Consider the following 20,503-nt stretch of genomic DNA (forward strand, 5'->3'; position numbering starts at 1 on the left):
AAGTCCATAATGTTGGCTATCATGTTGTAACCAAATCTGGCTTGAGGCCTGTTGATGATTAGACCAATAACAAACTTTTTTGTCATTAATGGTGTGCAGTGTGTGGTGATATTTCAAACTACATCTTTAATCGTATTTTCAATTACGTCTTTAAAGTTCTTCAAGTTAAGGTTTCAAAGTATTTCTAGCTAAGGTTTTAAAGTATTTCAAGGCGGATCGCTGAACTCCTCTAAATCATCTCTCTTTTCTAAGTGCTAAGACCTGTCTCATGAAAGTTTATTATTTTACATTTCAGGTATGGAAGATATTGCTCCCGACCAAAATGCACCGCAGCCTAATGATCCTTTGCTTAATCATGCATTGGCTCAACAAATTTACAGAGAGAAAGAGATCCGGGTGCCTCAAGGAGATCTCAGCACTTTGGCTGTGTCCTAAGAAGACAAATCAGAACTTCAAGGGGAGCCACTGAATTACAGGCAATGCACACATCTATGCCCGAATCACTTTCTGTGCACTACATTATTTCGAATCGGTGAAATGCTAAGGCTTCCGCTCCCTTGAAGGTTTCAAATTTGCAACACATTGTCCTCGCAAGGAATATCCTTTCAAGAATTATCCAAGTGTACTGATCGCCACCAAATAATAATCAAGTGGCAATTTACGGATTCGCCATTTGGTGAGTACTTTGTCTTTGGCATCGGTAGCCAAAAACTGCTTCATGATGGAAGCTCTTAAAGCTTTCCATGTTCGTGGGGCTTCATCGTTTGCCTGTAGGCTAGACCACCATTGCATGGCAGACTTTTGAAAATGCATAGCTACATGGCGTAGCTTAGAAGACTCCGTGAAGCCCTCATCTCCAAACGCCATATGGAATTTTTGAATGAAGGCCAAGACTTTGTCCGTAGCACCAAAGGTTCCATCATAGGTAAGGAAAGAGATGCTCTTTCCTCCCTCTTTGAACTTCTTGAGCTTGGATGACCTCTTCCACGCGGCATAGGATTTCCTATGGCCTCTTCTTTTTGGCGGTTGGAAAGTTGCACCATCACTTTCTTCAGAGAAGGAAGAATTAATTTCTCTCTCTTTTGAAGTATTGTTCATGCCTATCTAACTAGGTGTTATGATTTTTGTTGCTCTCTCCATCCAAGCACTCTTGCTATGCTCATTAGGAATCTATTCTAATGAAATGCTCACTATGTTTATGCTATTTTCCACTACACACAAGTTTCTAGGCCATTAAATGTTACATTGGTATCAAAGCACAAGGTTTCTCTTTTCTTGCTCAAGAAGGGAGGTCCTCAGGCTAACTATAAATGGTTGGTATTATTAATTGCAATTGAGTAAGTAGAATAGGGATTTTTCAACCTTACAGTGTGTGTGCTTCGTGCAGATAATGGGGCATCACCATCGAGAGCTATGGTCTTAATAGTGGAGTCCTACAGGGCTTACCTACGGCACTAGTGAGCCATCAAAAGCTTGACAGGAGCCAGTACTACTTGGTGCTCAAAGACCCTCTCTTCTATTCCTTGCAATTAATGATATTCAAGCCGCTGGTACAGGAGCTTGAGTGCTTTTCTAAAGGGCTAAAGAGGAGTACAACTAGGATTTGAAGTGCCAAAGTACACCTAAAAGTTGTTAGAATGGATGACAATAGTAAAGAGAGTGAAACTAATGTTGATAGCTTTGATTTTGCTAATGAGCAAGCTACTAATGATGCCCCTATGCTTATTAACTATGTTGTTTCTAGGCTTCAACAAGCCATGGGCAATCCATCCCTCCAAAGTGAAGTGCAATGGTAGCTTTGTGCTCATGGGATTCTCCAAACTCCCCACCAAGAAGAGAGAATACCTAGGAAGCCTCCTTGTGAGACTTCCAAAAGAGGCCTCTCTCCGATTTAGGAAGAAGAAGAGGATCCGAATGAAGGGCTCAAAAATCTACTACTTGATGATGCATCTCCTTCCCAAAGAAGAACTCAAGAGCCTCCACCAAAAGAACAGGAAAGAAGTGAGTCTCATGCCATCTCGACAGATATGGCTCCATGAAGATGGCGGGCAAAACGCTCTCCATCACCCCCTAATTGGAGAAGACCATTGCACACTTCTCCACACCATAATTCAAAGAAGGATGAAAAAAGACAAGAGAAGAAAAAGGCGAGAAAGAGGTCACCACTTATATGACTAACTTTTTTATATTTTTCTTGATGTTGTAAAGCTCACCTATAGATGAGATAAGGGAAGAGAGATTAATAGAATGAGGAAAACAGTCCATTTTCACGATATATAAAGAGGTATATTTTGATTAAAATAAAATTTCGATCAAAATAGTATTTCGATCAAAATTCTAAGAACTTATACGATATGGTGGTTTAGCTGATGTGGCACCGTATATTACGGCCGAATAAAGATAGGTGTCGTATAATATGCTCGTTTAAAGCATATTATACGTACACCATATAATGTACAATGCAACTTAGTTCTTCGCTTTGGTGAAAGATCCCTTTAGCGACCTCATGTATCCTGTTGGTGTGCGAATAGAAGCAATGGTACCCTTAACTTTGTCTAATTCTTCTTTGGCTAGCATCCATGGTGCTTTAGGAAGCACAATCTTTCCAATGGAGGCATGGTGTGGAGTAGCATACGTGGGGAGACGTTTCAAAAGCCTCAAATCCTCACTCGCACTCAATGAGTCCTTCTTGCCAATAATGTGGTCCCATAGTGTTTGGGCTACATTCTTGAATATATGCATAGGATCCAAGAGGTGCTGTATTTCTAAGTCCTTCCAATATGGAAGCCTTAAAAATATGGAATACCTTGACATACCTTTTGGTGGAGGACACGGAGCCATGCGAGAAGCTCCACGACAGGCCTGCTTTTAAACATGTGTTGAATGTGAGGAATTAAAGAAAAATGTCCCAATACCTTGCAGGGTAGGTGCGCCCCACTCACTCTGGCCTTGTATTGTGTTTTCCCACACACGAGAGATGAGGTAGCATGTGCTTGCTCATTACGGTATAGCATGCAATCGTTGATGCACGCATGGATGCGCTCATACTCCATTCCAAGTGCAGTGACATGCGATCTAGCTCGTCGACGCATGTGGTGATCTTGGCAACATTTTGCCCATCAAACTACAACAAACATGTGAATTAATACAATTGCAAGGAGGCGGCACCATAAAGCGAGAGAGATGTATAAAAAACCATATTTCAAACTTACCTAAGGAGTGCATCAACACTTGCATCGCTCCAACCGAATTTTGCTTGCAACACACATCCTAGGTGCGCTCCCACCCGGGGTGGACATTGCCTCCAGTGGACGCGAGTCTTGAGGCGGTGAGAATAAGCAAAGAAATAAAGATTATTTTTGGCTAGTTAACCCTAAACCATGAGTGTCATAGGTTTATTTTTGTTAATTTCAAGCATGGCCATCCTTCACCTACTCTACTCAGGTTCCTCCATCGATCGTAGATTCAGACCTATAGCAGGCTGTCTCTTTACGAGACCAGTACCTCCGTTTGACGAAGGGATTGTTTGGCTACTACTCTCCACAGCATTCGCAACCTACAGTCTTTCTCCATAGTCCACACCATGGGGGAGTCAGCGAGGGACTCCTTACATCCAGAGCCTCGCATCAACAGTACCTCAGTCTATGACCCCTTCTTATCATCCTACTCCCCTTTCATTGCAGGGTCCCACTCCCATGGAATCATAGGGTCCCACGCCACTCCACTCCACTCCTGCTTCACCAGAGCATCGTCGACGCACTTCTTCTAGTGGCGCGCGTTGACGTTCATCAAGGCAGCGAGCACCGAGAGAGATGAAGCGACAGGGGGATCTTGTGACTTCGCTTGTTTTGGTAGTGGTGGGGGAACGGAGTCCCCTATTTCAGAGCGTGACGCCCCTGATGCAGAGGACAAGCATACTGATGCACCCATGCTAGACACGCATGGGCGCTACTACATGGTAAAATATGGCGGGGATATGGACTTTGGTATAGCACAGGACAGGACGTTTCAATGTCATCTTCAGATTCTTATACATTCGACGTATAAGAATTGTTTTGTAAAGTTTAGAAACCAACTTCCCGATCATGCACGCTACATTGAGGACGTGCTGCATGCTAGATTTCCAAATACCCCCGATCAACGTTTTTCACAACAGTGGTTGGAGGGCTACATAAAAACATTTTTGAAAAACAACCAGTCCAGTGTATAGCGCGCAACAGCCAACCAAGTTAGAGATCAAGACAGAAGCTATCGCGATGGCAACATGGCAGATGCAAAGTGGGAGTGGAAAATGTAAGAAAAGATTGATCAGGCTGCAACGGGCTCATCCTACAGACAACAACACAAAGCTCGCACCAGACAAACTCCCACGCATTATGGCTCGAGAGACAAAGCAACCTAGAAGGACAAATATGTAAGATTGGTAAATTACAACCTAAATTGGTGATTATAAAGATTATAGTTGATTATTTGTTATTGTTATTGCTAACTTAGGAAAAAATCACTCTTACTCGACCAACGAGAGAGATGGTCAAGTATCGGGAGCGACATACAGATTTGATACTCGGCGATGGTTGTTTGAGAACAATCACATCTCTTGCGAGCAATTTGACGCAACAGTTGGACCACTAAAAGTGGTAAGTTTAAATAAATAATTTTGTATCAATTGTTTTAAACTGTTGATAATTGTTTAATTTGGTTTGGGTTTATGTAGAGTCAATGTGATCAAACGTACGTGTCTCTTGGACGACGACGAGAACGAGGAGGATTAGATATATTTGTCCAAACACAAGCACAATGTATATACAACTATTTTCATTTTTTTGTAACTTCTTTAAATAGTTGATCTTCTGCACATTAAATTGTCAAGGTAAAGTAAATTCAATTTCAATTCTTTGTTTTTTTTTGTATACTCTTTCAAAAAACAATTGATGTTTCATTGTTTTATGTAGGTAAAAAATAAAGGTGCTCATTAAATTGGGTGGCCCAAATGAGCACCTTTATTTTTGAATAGGCGTTTAGCTGTAATTAGCACGGTAATACATACGGCAACAACTGACACGGCAATAGCTGCGGGTATATCACTGCAGCTATTACCATGATTATTAATTTCAAACCACTACCGTAATAGGAGCTGCGGTTGATGTTGCGTACACAATATTTTCTCTTTCCATTTTTCTTTGTTTTTCCACGGCAATGCTAGCGGTTATAGACTACTCCTCTTATAGTGGTAGAGGATCAACACCCACTAGTTATTCATAGATCCCTAGCCTTTAAGAAGCTGACGCTTTCCTTTCTTGATTTCTATATTTCCTTGCACATCAGGAATGGATATCAAGCTCGATGGAGCGGGTTCTTTCTTCGATTGTTCCTTTTTTGAAGATGCTTGTTCCTGCTGTTGCTGTCGAATAAGGCAATCGGGCTTCATATGTCTTTTCTCACCACAATAGAAGCACCTTCCTTGTTCTTTAAAGGTCTATACTTGGTCCGACGTGAGATACTTAAGCCGTTTACAGTGCCCTCTGTCTTCTTAGGCTGATTTGGGTCCTCTGGGGGACGCTTTTTTCCTTGGTTGCCATGGTCATCATAAACCGCTCTTTGCCTTGCACGGTACGTGCTATGTTCCATCTGTCTGGGGATACCAGTGGAATGTAAATCCTCAGCAATGATTGCCGACTCCATCATCCACTTAAGGGTGTCCTGTGGGGTACACCTTCATGCTCTTCCGAAGCGGTGGTTGAAGACCCACTTCAAACTTTTGCATCTTTTCCTCATAAAAAATCTTCATAAAAGGTGTAATTTTCAAAAGAACCAACCAAAACGCAATTTGGATTTTTCACTGAAGTTTTTGTTGGCAAAAGCAACTTCAAACTGCCTGATGAAAGACAGTTCCTTGGAGATGTCTCTCCGTTCTGTGTAGTTATCAAAATTCACATCCTTGTCACTGGATTTGAAAATCCGCATCTTGCGGTGACGTCTGTGGTTATCCCTATTGAACTGGGGCTTCTCTTTAGTGGTATTTAGGGAAGTAGTAGGAATTTTCTTCTTTGGAGAGGATTTAGATACTGTATGAGAAGTAGATGTAGTAGTATAATCAGGAGAGTATGATGGAGAAGAGAGAGAGAGACATCCTTGCTTTTGTTAAGCAAAAAAAGCTCTTTTTCTTGGGCCTTGCTCTTGGAAGGTCGTTTGTCCTGATCCAAAGACCCCTTGTGCGTTTCAACACCCCATCCTCCTCCGGGCTGCTTACACTAGCAGGATTTTCCTGACACCCATCGACATCCGTTCCTTGCGGCTTCTTGATTCTGTCCAAAGCCTTTTGGACAGCAGGCAACAAAATTAGTTGTTGCAATTCGGCGAGTTGAGCTCGCACTTGCTGAAGTTCGTCTTCAACAATTCTTTTGTGGCTTGTCAAGGTTCTTCCCGTTCCTTGTCCTCCTTTACAGAGAAAGAGAGGAATCCGAGCTCTGATACCACTGTCACAAATGGGAGCGCACACGAATAATTAACAAATTAAAAATAAATAATCTTTCAACCAAACATAGTTGAGGGAGAAGTTCGAACCAGTATTTGGGACCAGAAGATGGACCGGTCCCCCCCCTAAAGAGAATCTTTAAGATTTTGAATTTTTGGATAAAACCAATGTTGTATGGAAGAACATGTTATTTGTGAGCATATAACACGATTGTGAATGAGATGATGACGATGGCTTTGGAGCGGTGATAGCTTCCAAACGAACTTGAATTGAAAAAGAGCGAGAAGATACTCGTTCAAAAACAAATACTAACTTTTCAAGACAAGAAAGAGAAAGGTAAAGTGAACGGTGATTCTTAGTTAAGAACCATCCGGCATGAAATGCAAATTGGATGCAGGAGGAGGACCTAGTAGATACTCCTTAGTTTGGAACTTTACCTCGACACTTTTGGTATAGCAGTGGGCGGCTATTCGAAGAGTTCCCATAGATCAACGGGTTGAATCTGGTGCAGGAGGGACTATAGAAGAGGGGAGTTACTCCACTCCTTTGTCATAGATTACCTTGATGGAATAAAGTCGCTGATATCCCTTTGGGTTTCAAGGATACTGATGGGCTGACAATATTCTACTAAATGACTTTATGAGAAAAGTACTTCAAAATGAGATCCCTGAAAATGATTTCTCGCACACGACAGTGCTTGAGGCGAATGACTATTTGCAGACGACAATGCTTGAGTCGAAAATCTATATAGACATGGTCGCAATATGGGATTAGTTAATCCGACATCAGTGAGGTCTCAGATGGATCTAGATGCGATTATTAAATACGTTATTGGACATCATGGTCTGAGATTTGGAATTTTTTGTGATTGATTTCATCTGTCATGTGATGTGACATGAATATCGTCTTTGTACAAGTACTGGATTTGTGTCGTCTAGTGCATCTGTACTTAGAGTCGGTGTCTATTGAACTGGTTTATGGCTTATATCTAATTTTGCAGGCGTAATTGAGGGCGATTATAATTCTTTCAAGACGGGGGTATGTCACAAAATGGTGACGTAGCATGACAGTTGGCTAACATGGACAGGCAATACAGATAGATGACGTGGCTGTTGACATGGCAGACATGACGAACATTCGTAAATGACGATGACAGAGTGATGATGTGGCAGCCCGTAAAACGTGTGACAAGTTGATGATGCGGCACTGTACAAAATTCTGCAAAAAGCGTTGATGTTTTTTGGGCCAACTTTTAGGGACTCGCTGCTTTTAACATTTCACTGCTTTTGGAGACTCTTCTTTTAGCATCCCTTTGTAAGAATAAATAGACCCTTAGGGGCCTCACTTCTCAGAGCATGTGGACGCAGAGTCTGAGAGCAGAGGACCCCTACGGGAGTTGTACTTTGCTCAAGATTTAATATAATAAAGAAATACCGAAAGGGGCGCTGGATTTTGGGCCCAACTCCTCTAGGCACGAAACTACACCGGGCCATGTCGTCTCGAATTGAATTGTGATTTAAAGTTGTGAAATATTTTTTAGTGAATCTCTCTCGTGTCGTGACAGATTATAGACTTTGGGTGTCCAACCCTATTACAGAGCGCTGTCTACAACACTCAAGAATGTCCCCCCCCCCCCCCCCCCCCTCCTTTGCACAGGCCCCCTCTGGTGTATATTGAAGAGCTAATTAGTTTTGTATGTCAACTCACAAGTTTACTCCTCCACTCGTGGTCTCTATGTAAACATGAAAAAGAGATGTTTCTATCCGCACTTGCAGGTCTCTGAACATGCTTGCTTTTGGAAAAATAGTAAAGAAGCATGACAAAGTACTCCTTACCACCTTGAGCTTAATCTCTGGTTGTTTCTAGTAGTCCTTTTGCATAGCTACCTCCCTTTTGTAAAAAAATTCTTTTTCTTGGTTGGATTCGAATTTTATCTTTAGAACCTAGAAGTCAAACCAGGCATCACTTGGAGATCATGTATTTGGCGCATTTCCAAAAAAGTTATGTCCCTTTTTTTATTTATAATAAAAGGTTTTTAAACACACATATCATATTAGTTTTGCACTTAATATTTGCTGAATTTTCTCCATTGTGCCTTACAAGTTGTACTTCAAAAATTGCATGTATGTTTCTATGAAGGAAATTTGGTAAATGATACTTCTAGATGATTGTGGGCATTGTTGTTTAGGCTTTCGTACCATTTGAAAGTGTTTGAAGTGATGCTGAAATTTCCTTCTTATATCTACTAGTACGGTCGGCCGGCTTCGCCCATCTATCTCTCATGCTCTTCTCTCTTCGCTGTGTGCTCGGAGGCGCAGGGAACACCAGCCGAATGAAGCTACTGCAGCCATGTGTAAGAAACGGGGGGGGGGGGGGGGGGGGGGGGATCCCTCCCCCTTTTATAATAGTATAGATATATCAGGAACAAGATTTCACCTTTCAATCGAACAAGACTAGGGTAGAGGTGCCAATAAAAGTACGAGGCCCAGAATAGAGACACACATTAGACACTACTACTACTATTTAAAGATACATTTTTGTCCCAAAAGAGAGACACTTTTTACACCGTGTCTATTTTTCCATACAAGGAGAACTATTAATTTAACACTAAGCTTTTCCTTTTCTACAATTGGCGGGCTTGTCTTTCTTTTCTCATCGCATCCCTTTCTACAAATGGAGCAAGCGCCCTTCGCTTTTCATCATGGACCTGCACAACAGTTAAGTAGCAGCTTGTCAGCAATTGGCTATCATACTTCCAGCATGCATTAAAGAGCAGTTCTACAAATTATGACACACACAACACACCGTCATGAAAATACCTTGTACGCTTATCATATCAAATAAAAAACGACATGTTGAATTCAGTCAACGATCCCCATTAACACACTCATCCATTAAAACCAGGGGAAAATGCCTGCTCATTAAGCCTCTAAGTAATAGCTCAGATGAGCTCAAGCTGTGTATTTAGTCCAGCAAACTGTCCTGGCACAAAACCTCACACTGTCAGCAGCAATACACTCACCTCCAGCAACCAGCCCTCACATTTTACACCTCCTGCTCAGCAATACACTCATTGCCAACAGCCAACACCCACAAGATCTACACCTGTTCCACAAACCAGCACTCACAAGTAGTACACCTGCTACACACACCAACACTCTCAAGGAGTAAACCTGCTACACATACCTGGCATGCTTCTGCAAGCTTTATTCTATGACAACTTATGGCTTCAGTAGCACCCTGTGAGTGTAAGGGTTGTTTGCTAGAAAGACATCCACAACTTGAAAATTTACTCTGCACATCTCTATTAATTCACAAGCATGGGGGACGTGTATGCTGTTTGCGGACGCGTACATGTGATGCTAATTTTCCTCTGCAAAGTTCAACGCAAAAAAGCCCCATTCATATCACCCAAGGCTTCCTCATCAACAACAACTTCCTGCTCATCAACCTTAATCGAGAAGCGAGCTGCAAGTCCCAAGCGCACTTCTCCCCCCCCTCCTAAGAAAAAGTTTTCGGTGAGAGACTATTCACATCTTCTCAAAGAGTTTGAGGACTGATATTCTTTCTTGAGTTAACTCCAAAAGGTAAGCTAACAACCGTGTTTTTAATCATACTCATTTTCATTAGTTTTCAATGTAATGTATAAAGACAGTTTGTTTGACTCTGATATAATAACTTTTGTTTTAAAACAAACAAAATGGTAAGAGGCACACGAACCAACAGCCATGCCCAAACATCATCAGCAAGGAAAACCACAGTTACAACATCAGTACAACATGCTCGGAGCAGCAGGAGAAAGAGGAAGTTTCACTCTAAAATCAGTAAAACACCACCTCTAGCGCTTCAAACAAAGGCAACATTTCCCAAACCCTCACCTCCAGCATCAACCACTCCAACAAAGTCAATAGATGACAACAACAATGAGAAAACAAAGGAGATAGAAGCTACACAACCATCACAACCAAAAAGGCGTACCACTCTTTCATGGACAGCTCAAGACATGGCCAAAGCTCTCCGTGCTCGTGACCAAGGTCTCTCACTGCACAAATGCTCCATGTTGTATGGGATGAGTAAGTTTGCAATAATCAATTGGGAAGAAGGTCGAACCCAAAAGAAACGAAAAGGCCCTCCCACCATCCTCTCGGAGGAAGAAGAAGCTTTGCTACTAGAGTGGATATTCAAAAAGTCTCATTCAGGTTATGGGGTAGCTGTAGTAGATGTAAAGTTAAAAGTTGCAGAAATTTGTCAAACACGGGAAACACTCTTCACCAACGGCATTCCACGAAGGAGTTGGTGGGATGGTTTTCAAAGGCGACATCCGGAGCTTGTATTTCAAGTTTGTGAAGGTTTGGATCAATCAAGAGCTACAAGGTTTCGCCCAGATATAGTCAAAAGTCTCTATGAGAACTTAGAGAAGCTTTACTCAGAAAGTAGCTATCCACCTACAAACATATGGAATGCTGATGAGACAGGATTCCAAGGATCACGAGATAAGGGAATGAAGATTCTCGCAAGGAAAGGTATGAGGTCAGTGTATGGCCTCACGTGTGACTCAAGGGAGTGGCTCACTGTCTTATGTTGCGTCAATACAGCCAGACAAGCCATTCCCTCTTTCTACATATTCAAGGGCAGCCGTATGATTGGCAACTACATCGAAGACTGAAGAAGGCGCAACCATGGCAATGCAAAAGAAAGCATGGATGACTGGAGAATTATTTCAAGCTTGGATTGAGCATTTCAAAAAATGCATAGGTCAGGACGTGGGATTGCAGAATCGACATTCGCTCATTTTAGATGGGCATGGTAGTCATGTGTCACTGGCGGTTGTAAGCAAAGCCTATCATGCCGGCATCGACATTCTTACCTTACCAGCCCACACTTCACACAAATTGCAACCATTGGATGTCTCTGTTTTTAAGTCTTTGAAGGTAAATTTCCGGAAACAAAGACAAGTTTGGCAACATCAGACAGCTTCATCTCAAGCAAGCAAGAGAGAGCTCGCTGCCATTGCATCAAAAGCAATACAACTATCTTTGAATGAGCACAACATCAAGGCAGGCTTCAAGACAACAGGAATCTGGCCTCTAGACAACACAGCCTGCAAATTTGATGGCATGCCATGCATGTACATTAGTACAGAGAGAGAAATGGCAAACGAGGAGGAAGGAATCGAGGAGGACAATTTGTCTTAGGTTCCAAATACGCCAGTAAGGGAAGACATCGAAGAAGAAGCAGTCCATGCTTTGAACATCATGGCGAACCAAGAACAGCTTGGCAGTGCTCAAGATGGAGGTGGTCAACATGATTACATTCAAGAAGGGTACATAGTCGACACTAGTCACATTACAACCCCGAAGGATCATTCACATGAGACTTCTCAAACAATTAGCTTCATGGATTTGCTGCGAGAAGAAGATTACAGTTCAGAGCTTCACATGCAAGATGCAGCTGCAACAAATGGTAACATACCCACTGCACTACACTATCCAAACCATGTACAAGAAACAACAAGCAATGCGAAAGAGGGAAACCAATTGCCAACCCATCAAATTAGGAGATACAACAACGAGAATGGGCATAACAAAGGTAGCCAAAAGGATTCCATAGAGAAAGGACGTATCATTAACCTCTTGCAAGTCGCAATGAGAGAAGCTTCAGTTCAAAGAGCACCTCGAGAGGCTTTCGTTGACTACACCAATAGTCTCATACTCACTTCATCGTAGTACATCGACACTATGAAGGCCAAGAATGCACGAAAAGACGACATAGCAAAAGCAAAGGAGCAGAAAAAGGTAGAGAAGGAGCAAAAGCGAAGGCAAACTCTTGCAGATAAGGCAACACAGAAACAACAGAAAGAGGATGCAGCTCAGGCTAAAGAGTCCAAAAAGGCATGGGATGCACAACAAACTCTTTTTGAAAAAAGATTGCGAGCTGTACTTTGGGAGCAAGGGACCACACAAGGTTTACTCCTTCGACCGCTACACATAGACCAACCCTACCATGCTCTCAGAAGGAGACTACGAATGGAAAAACTCAGAAGCGCTCGACAACAAGCACAAAGCTAGTTCAACTAGAAACTTTGCCAAACACTACAAGGCAGATCTAAATAGTTTTTTTGGAGGTTTTACTTTAAGTACTTAAAGTACAACTTACTCTAGCAGGCAATACTACTGCCATTTTGTAACTCCTGAATTTTTGAAGCTGCAACTTACTCTAGCAAGTTTGTCGTTTTCTATCTCTTGAATGTTTGAAGCTACATGCTACTCTAGACTTGCCCTTTTGTACCTTCACATACAAGATTTGCAATGTCATCTCCCAATCTAGACTCTTTTAAGTGTTGTTCAGAGACAAGAATACAATGTCAACAATGTCATAGTTAATGAGAATTGTGATAGCTTCTAGAGCACCCTAAACCTGTAAAAAAACGAGGCATGGGGCAGAAAAAACAAATATCAGAATTACTGCATGGTCAAGTACCTAGCAAGTGCAGAAATTGTTGAAGTTGCTGCTACATACCAGTTGATAATCTTGTATACATGGAACAACTAGGATGTGGAGGAAGGGGCTCGAGCATTTGCAGCAGCTCTTGCTTCCTTATGTGGCTGCCCCGAGCTTGCTTTTGTGGCTGTATCGAGCAGGTCAGTACAAGGCTTCATCATCAGCAGGAGCTGGTCGTGGATTTGACAAGGACACGAGCAGAAGTGAAGGGGATTCACACCAAAATGGCCCACAAAGCGCCCACAAACCCTCACAGCTATGCCGCTAAGGAACTCCTCCTTCCCTGTCCTGGACTTCTTGCTTGCAGCCCCCCTCTTTCAGTGATGCTTCAAATCCGTAATCCCTCTCAATGCAGTGCAATCGAGGATGAAAAGCTCATCTTCATCAAAGAGAACTCTGTGGGGTATGGTGCCGATCCTAGCTATTTTGCTTGTAGCGTCTGCTGCCACCACAGGAGACTCGAGCTCTGGGAAGGTTGATGCAAATGGACATACAACACTGAACCTCAAATCGGCTGGCCTTGTTGAATGCCTGGGGGCATTGGGTGTTGGCGGACGTATGAATGTTCCTGCCAAGCTTCTGCATTGCAAACAATAGCTTAATTGACAAAGCTGACGTTTCATTTCACCAAATAGGAAAAATAGGAGCATGGCCCTCGCAGAATAAATAGCTGCATGTTAAAAGCAACCTCAATGAAGCATACAGGAGCTTTGAATGCTAAACAAGAAAGTCACACACACAACCAGCAGGTGTAACAACCTTGCACTACTCACCCCTGGGATGCCATCAGCTCATCGGTGGCCAAATAAATTTGAATGCTCTAGAAGACCACCAGAATAGTGGGAATCCGGCAGTGCATCATCGAATTCAGCTGAAACTGTACGAGTCTCAACAGCATCTTCTAAGCATGCAGAAAATGGAGCCTCCTTCCTTTGACTGACGTGCAACATAGCAAGGCAACAGGCTTCAAGACGAGCATTGAGAAGGGGGCGAGATGTGAGCATTGAGAAGGGGGCGAGATGGAAGTTAGGCTAGAAGATGGCGTCGCACGCAGAAGCTTTGCCCAGCCCCACAGTGACGTCGAGCAGATTGTGACGAGCAATGCCCAGCCGAGCAGGGACGACTGACGAGCACCAACGTAGCACAACTGAAGCACAAGAGTTAAATCTTGGGTGAATTAAAAGCGGCTTATGGGAAAACTGACGCTTAGTTTTGAGTCCCAAGGTGGTTTCCTCCGATAACTGCCATTTCACTCTCCTGTGCTCAGCAGACACGTACCAAGGGACAGTACGGTTCTCACCCACTCCAACTTTTATTACACTAGTTTTAAAAAAATGAGAATTGCAAGGTCCAGCTGGCACTGTTTTGGCACAAATTTACTTCCATATGTAGAGGGCCAAGTGGCCTACTAGCCCATGTATCCAAATGTAGTTTCTGATGATTTTTGGACTAGTTACAGGAGCCCTCATCTTGGGCGTCTCTAAACTGGCACCTCTACCCTAGTTAATTTAGCTTTAGGTTTATTTGATGCAAGTTACTCAAAGAAATGCATCAACTTTGATTTGGCGCTAGAGTGTTCTCGCACCCACATCGAACATCTGCGCCAGTTCGTTTGCCCAGCAACTGCCCTCGTTGTCTCCCTCCCCCAAGGTGCTTATTCGTCTTCATAGTTGCCCCGCATGCTGGATAGCGTCACACAGTCCATCAATTCTGTCGTGACGATGTAAAAGCAAAGAGAGAGAGAGAGAGAGAGAGAGAGCATCTCCTGGCACATCTACACCAGCAAGCTACAACAACGAGAGAAAAAAGGCATGTCTTCCTACACATCTCGACACGATCTGCTCACCTGTTGCATTAAAAAAAAACGCAGTCTTCTGCTCACCTATTGGCATTCCTTTGTCTCCATAGCAGAAGACTCTGCTAATCTTCTATCGACATCCCTGTCTCTGCATGGTACTAGACGAATCCCGTTGGCAATAATCTCGCACAAATATTGCCTTTTTTGTCTCTCTCTGCACCCCTTCGCGTCCACATCTCTCTCTCTCTCTCTCTCTCTCTCTCACACACACACACACACACCTTTTCACCCTCCCCTCCACGTGTCATTAAAGCCTTAATGAGAACCTTAAAAGAGATTGGCATTAAAAAATCTGCTTGTCCCCCTCTCTCTCCTTCACGTGCCCCCTGCCCCCTCCCCTTTTTTCCTCAAAGCTCTAGAGCATCTGCTGAGATTCTTATTAATAAACTCCAAACTGGACGAAGACTTCATGAAGTTGAGAGGCCGTTTGCTCAATACTTTACCAAAGATGACCAAAAGAAAGCCATGTTGTTGTTAAAGCCTGCACAACAAAAGGTTTGCCATACCACGACATATTTTACAGGTGGTTCGACACTCTAGTTATTTTACTCTTGTTAGTATAGTAGAGGCATTTCTTGTTAGTATAATAGAGACAAGGAGAATGATAGACTAAATTTGTTTTATTTTCGTGTTTCTAACATAGAGCCTTGAATGTACGGTTTAAATGTGTACACAATTTGGTAGGCACCGTGCCTATATCAGTACCTGCAAGCAGACAATGCCAACAAGTGAGTGGGATTGCATACTTTGTACCCTTTGCATAAATAGAGTGTCCTCTTATGAGGCAATATCCAAAATATAGAATTTTTCTACTCGAGTCTTGGAAGTGTTTTAATCCGCATGGAGACATGAATGATTCAAGCAAGTTGCTTGTCTGCTTACTTGTGTTTTAGAAAAGGTTGCCCACATATCTTTGTATTGATGTATGCTCGCCTGTGCATGTGCCTATTCCTATGTCTACTATTGGGCATTGATGATGTTAGTAGGGATGTTGTAGTTGTTACTGTGTGTCATAAAATTTAATATCTAAACAACCCAAATGATTTTCTCATATTAAATTGATCATTTAGTGTGGGAGAATAATCGGGAACAACGGTTAAGATATAGACATGTGCTTATAGATCTATATCAACACGGGGCCAATGGTAAAGGGGCCCAAACGAGAGATGGTTTATCAAAGAGCAAGGGTAATCAATGGAGCATAAGAACTTAGGGTTAGCTTCATTGAAGACCTCCAATAGTTAGTGTAAAAGTCCTTTGACCTTAGGTAAGCTAGTGCTGAGCTTCAGGTGGGAACGCGGCCCAAGCTTGAGGTGCTTGAGGTGGGAACCTGGCCTAAGCTTAAGGTGCTTGAGGTGCCTTATGACTGAGATTATTGAGATGATTGAGGTGCTTGATGATTAAGATGCTTGATGTGCTTGTCATGCTTGAGATACTAGGGTTGTATTTGAGGTGCTTGATGATTAAGATGCTTGATGTGCTTGTCATGCTTGAGATACTAGGGTTGTATTTGAGGTGAGAACCCAGCCCAAGCTTGAAGTGCTTAAGGGCCAAGCTTGTGGTGGGAACTGGGCCTAAGCTTGAGGGGCTTGAGGTGTCAAAAAGTCAAGATCCAATCCCTACAAGGAAGGGGCGAGCCCTTCATGAGGGGGATGAGAGAGAACACCCACACACTCACACAAGGCATGCTTGGTACAAAGAAAGCAAAAGGGACACTTGTCAAGTTTCTCCTCATGTTGCCCTCATGGTGTGCATGAAGCCTATTGGTTGGCCACCCAAGGGGTCCAATGACAATTTAGGAGATTTAATTAATTGACTTTGCATTTCTCATGTCCTCTCTCTCAAAGGGGAAAGGGGGACACTTGTCCCAAGGCTACCCTTGTTGCTTGGTATGACTCCTGCTTATGATTGGCTAGGCATTGAGGGGTCCAATGAGCTTCAAGCATGAGCTACAAGGGGGAGGGGGGGTCGACCAAAGCAAGCTAGGGGGTTGCTTGAGGGGTAGACTCTCCCACACACACTCACAAACACTCTCGTTATGAATTGTGCAAAGTGCAAGAGCTCCTCTCCTTCTCCAAGCAAGTAGAGGTTGAGAGCCTACACTAACTCTCTTGGCTATGGAGTGCAAATCCAACCAAGATCCATGCTTCAATGCTTAAGCTTGCCATCTTCTCCATCTTCATTACTATGCTATTATGTATGCTAGCAAGAAGAGTGATGATAATTGAGAAACTAATTCTTTAACTATGAAATGTTTCTTCTTCCTCTTCCCTACCCTCATTCCCTGCTAGATCTCTCCACCTTCGAAGGTGTTTGAGGTCTTGGGATTGAGGCTTGGGATAGTTAAAATCTTTCCACAAAGTTTATGTTATGCTTGTGATGCATGAAGCTTTCCATCTTCATTGCATCACCTAGGTCACAAGCAACACAAAGATTGTATTGTAACAAGTCTCTCTTAATGGAAGAAATCATAATACAAATGCCTATTGGAGGGGGGACTGGCTCCACATAAATCCGGTCCACAAGTGTTTTCATGTTCTATAAATTCTCTCTCTTGCAAAACTATTGGTCATGCCAAGTTAACTAATTGCTATGTCTATATTGTTATCTTCAATTATGTTCACCCGCTATGCTCACAAAGTAAGTTCTCAAAAGTACTCTCATTAATTTCCGCTATTCTCAAGATAATAAGCCAATTACATTATATTGTGCATGATGGAGTTGATGGCTATATTGTCTTGTGGATGGCTACCATGAGTCTATACCGCACACTTTTCTTTAAAGGTGAATCTGGGCTTATCCTGGGTTCATCTTGGTATAGATATTCAGTATATCTATCATGCCTAGTAGTATCAATAAAGGCAAAAGCTGATGCACACGTTAGGCTTACAAATCAAGTTTAACAAGCAAAGACACTTACGTAAAACAACAAAGAATGTGTGGTGGTGGTTCAAATGAGCTATTGATCGATTGAAAATTAGGACTGATGAGCCAGATCGAGAGGGAGACATTTCAGTAGGGGCTTTTATCCTATGTACGATGTGACTCAAAATGCGCATCTAAAAACCAAATTTGTTTTTTTCATTGGAGGTATCTTTCTTGCAAATAGAGAAAAGAGAACCAAATTTCAACTGTGCAAAAAGAGAAGAAATTGAGTTATGTTACTGGTTTTTTTTTTTTTTCAAAACTCACAATTGTGAGTGGATAGTATTAAGAACATCAGAAATATACACCAACCTCGAGCTCAGACCGAGCCTTGAGGGTCAAAGGATTACATGTTTTCTGCTTGTTGACAGAGAAACCACAACTACTCCTAGGCTTTACTTATTACAAGATGTCATGACATGCATTGTTCTAGACCAATCCTCTGAGGCTTGTTTGCCTCCGATCATGTGGTCATCACTTTGATCTCTTGTATGATTTCACAAAAGCTTGCCATAGCGAGGTCTTCCTCAAACACGTAGTGGTTCCTTGCTTGCCAAATATGGTGAAAGAAGTTATACCTGATTATTTGAGTGCAGACAAGAAGAGCAGGACTTCCCAACCTGTTACTGATTCTTAACTTGATTAAAACTAAAGAGGTGAGTTGAAAGATTTAACATTCCAAACTGCCTACATTTAGAAAATGGAAAGATATCGAACTTTGCACAAATAATTAGTGAAAGGAATCAGGCGGCATTGATGTGTCACTGTTGAACTTGCTTTCCTATTTCATCTTCAGATTTGACTTGAAAGATTTAACATTGCAAACTGCCTACATTTAGAAAATGGAAAGATATCGAACTCTGCACAAATAATTAGTGAAAGGAATCAGTCGGCATTGATGTGTCACTGTTGAACTTGCTTTCCTATTTCATCTTCAGATTTGGGTTATTCCTATTACGTTTGGCCTCCTCTTTTCTCTTCTTGTTTGAGAGGTTCCTCGCAATTGTAGAAGGGGTCTTGTCTTATTATTGAATTACTCAAACATGTCGCCGCATTCTTACAAGTTAACAATGTTTACCCTAGTAATTTACTTCGACAATGATAATTTTGGATGTTTTTATGTAGGTCTCTTTTCAGGATATTTTCTAGTCTCTTTCTTCTTGATGTTATATATGAATGATGCTAACATGAATGATGCTAACAGCTTTAAGAGTGCAAAGCTTTCAAGCTATGTACATAATGCTTATCCAATGTATAGGTAGGTGATTTCTCAATTCGAATTTCGAGCCATAAATCTGTTCTTAAGGTCGTTGCCTTACAAGCGTGCACACACACTAGCACTTTTTTGGTTTTTGGTCCGTGTGAAATGGTTGAGCTTGCCTTCAAAGACTAAGCCAAGCCCACTAAAAAAATCAATATTCATTATACCTAGCTACACAAACTCTTATGTCGATGTGAGTATGAAACATGCCTAGGGTAAGTGTGCCAGTAAAAAGACGGGGCCCTTTTTAGGGCCCGTCGTAGCCTCAAAAATATAAATATCTTTTCACCAATTCAGAGACACTATGAAGCGAAAGCTTCGGTGGTTAGTGCAGTCAACTTCCATTCTGGAGCGTCCGATGCGTGTTCGATATGCGCTGGCTGTTAAGTATGGAGCCTGATTTACCCTTGTAATTTTCTGTGGTAAAAGCGCACATTTGTAAGGCCCCCATTATGAGGAGAAGCCATCGTGCGTGAAGGAAAATCACTCACCGGAAACCAAAATTTTCACGGACAAGAATCAGGGGCAACTTTAAAGGCCTCGGGGGCGGAGGCCCCCCGAGACTTTTTTCGCCGGAATATTCCTTTTCGCCGGAATATTATGGCCGGACGGCGGTCGGAAAGTGGTCGGAAAACAACCGGTCGGTTGGCCGGTGGCCGGTAGTCAATGGCCAATGGCCGGTGGTCGGAAGTCAATGGCCGGTGGCCGGTGGTCGGAAGTCAATGGCCGGTGGCCGGTGGCCGAATTCAAAAGCGGACTTGTCTTCTCAAAGGCGGCCACACATGGGCGGATTGGAGGGTCCGATTTGGACTTATTCGCACAAGGGCGGCTACACATGGCTGTCTCTCATAAGAGAGGGCAGCCCTTTTGGCCTATAAAAGGAGGCCATTTCTACACACATTTCATAGTGTGAAGTTGATGCAACAAGGTGAGTGTGAGGTGGTGAGAGTGAAGCAAGGCGGGAGCTCCATTAAGGGTATAATCCCTTTGTAAACTACTTCTTGTTTTGAAGTACCAAAGCCATTGAGTGGCTGCTTTCCCGTGGACGTAGCCCACATTGGGTGAACCACGTATATCGTGTGTACTCTCTCTCTCTCTCTATACACTATAATCTCGTGTATATAAATTTGTCTCTCTCCATTAAGTAATCTACTCAATTATCTATTTAGCTACGTCTTATTTCCTAACAACTGGTATCAGAGCAAGGTTTGCTCGTAGCTAAATTATCTCAAGGAAAGGATTCCTTGAATTGAGTGGGAGTTATGGCGGAGGAGGGGAAGCTCAAGATTGAGAAGTTCAACGGCAAAAACTACCAACATTGGAAGATGCAGATTGAAGACTATCTCTACCAGAAGGACCTCTATTTGCCACTAGGCGGTCTTGCGAAGAAGCCCGCAACAATGGCAGATGAAGCATGGATTGTCCTTGATCGAAAGGCACTGGGAACAATCCGGTTAAGCTTGGCGTCAACGGTGGCCTTCAA

General features: G+C 42.6%; 1 protein-coding gene across 2 annotated transcripts; it reads right to left on the reverse strand.

Moving 5' to 3' along the window:
• Positions 1–8,966: 8,966 nt before the first annotated feature.
• LOC147452228 (uncharacterized) lies at positions 8,967–14,195 on the reverse strand. Of its 2 annotated transcripts, XM_086518002.1 has the most exons (4): positions 13,750–14,195; positions 12,995–13,555; positions 12,691–12,892; positions 8,967–9,182 (listed from the first exon to the last, which is right to left on the reverse strand). In XM_086518002.1, the coding sequence occupies exons 1-2, from the start codon at positions 13,761–13,763 to the stop codon at positions 13,294–13,296; spliced, it is 276 nt and encodes a 91-aa protein (XP_086374128.1). In that variant the 5' UTR covers positions 13,764–14,195; the 3' UTR covers positions 8,967–9,182; positions 12,691–12,892; positions 12,995–13,293. The 2 variants fall into 2 exon arrangements, with proteins under 2 accessions (XP_086374128.1, XP_086374127.1); XM_086518001.1 differs by lacking the exon at positions 12,691–12,892.
• Positions 14,196–20,503: the final 6,308 nt, after the last annotated feature.

The sequence above is a fragment of the Adiantum capillus-veneris genome, chromosome 8, assembly GCF_014529385.1.
Source record: "Adiantum capillus-veneris isolate H3 chromosome 8, ASM1452938v2, whole genome shotgun sequence".
Lineage (NCBI taxonomy): Eukaryota > Viridiplantae > Streptophyta > Polypodiopsida > Polypodiales > Pteridaceae > Adiantum > Adiantum capillus-veneris.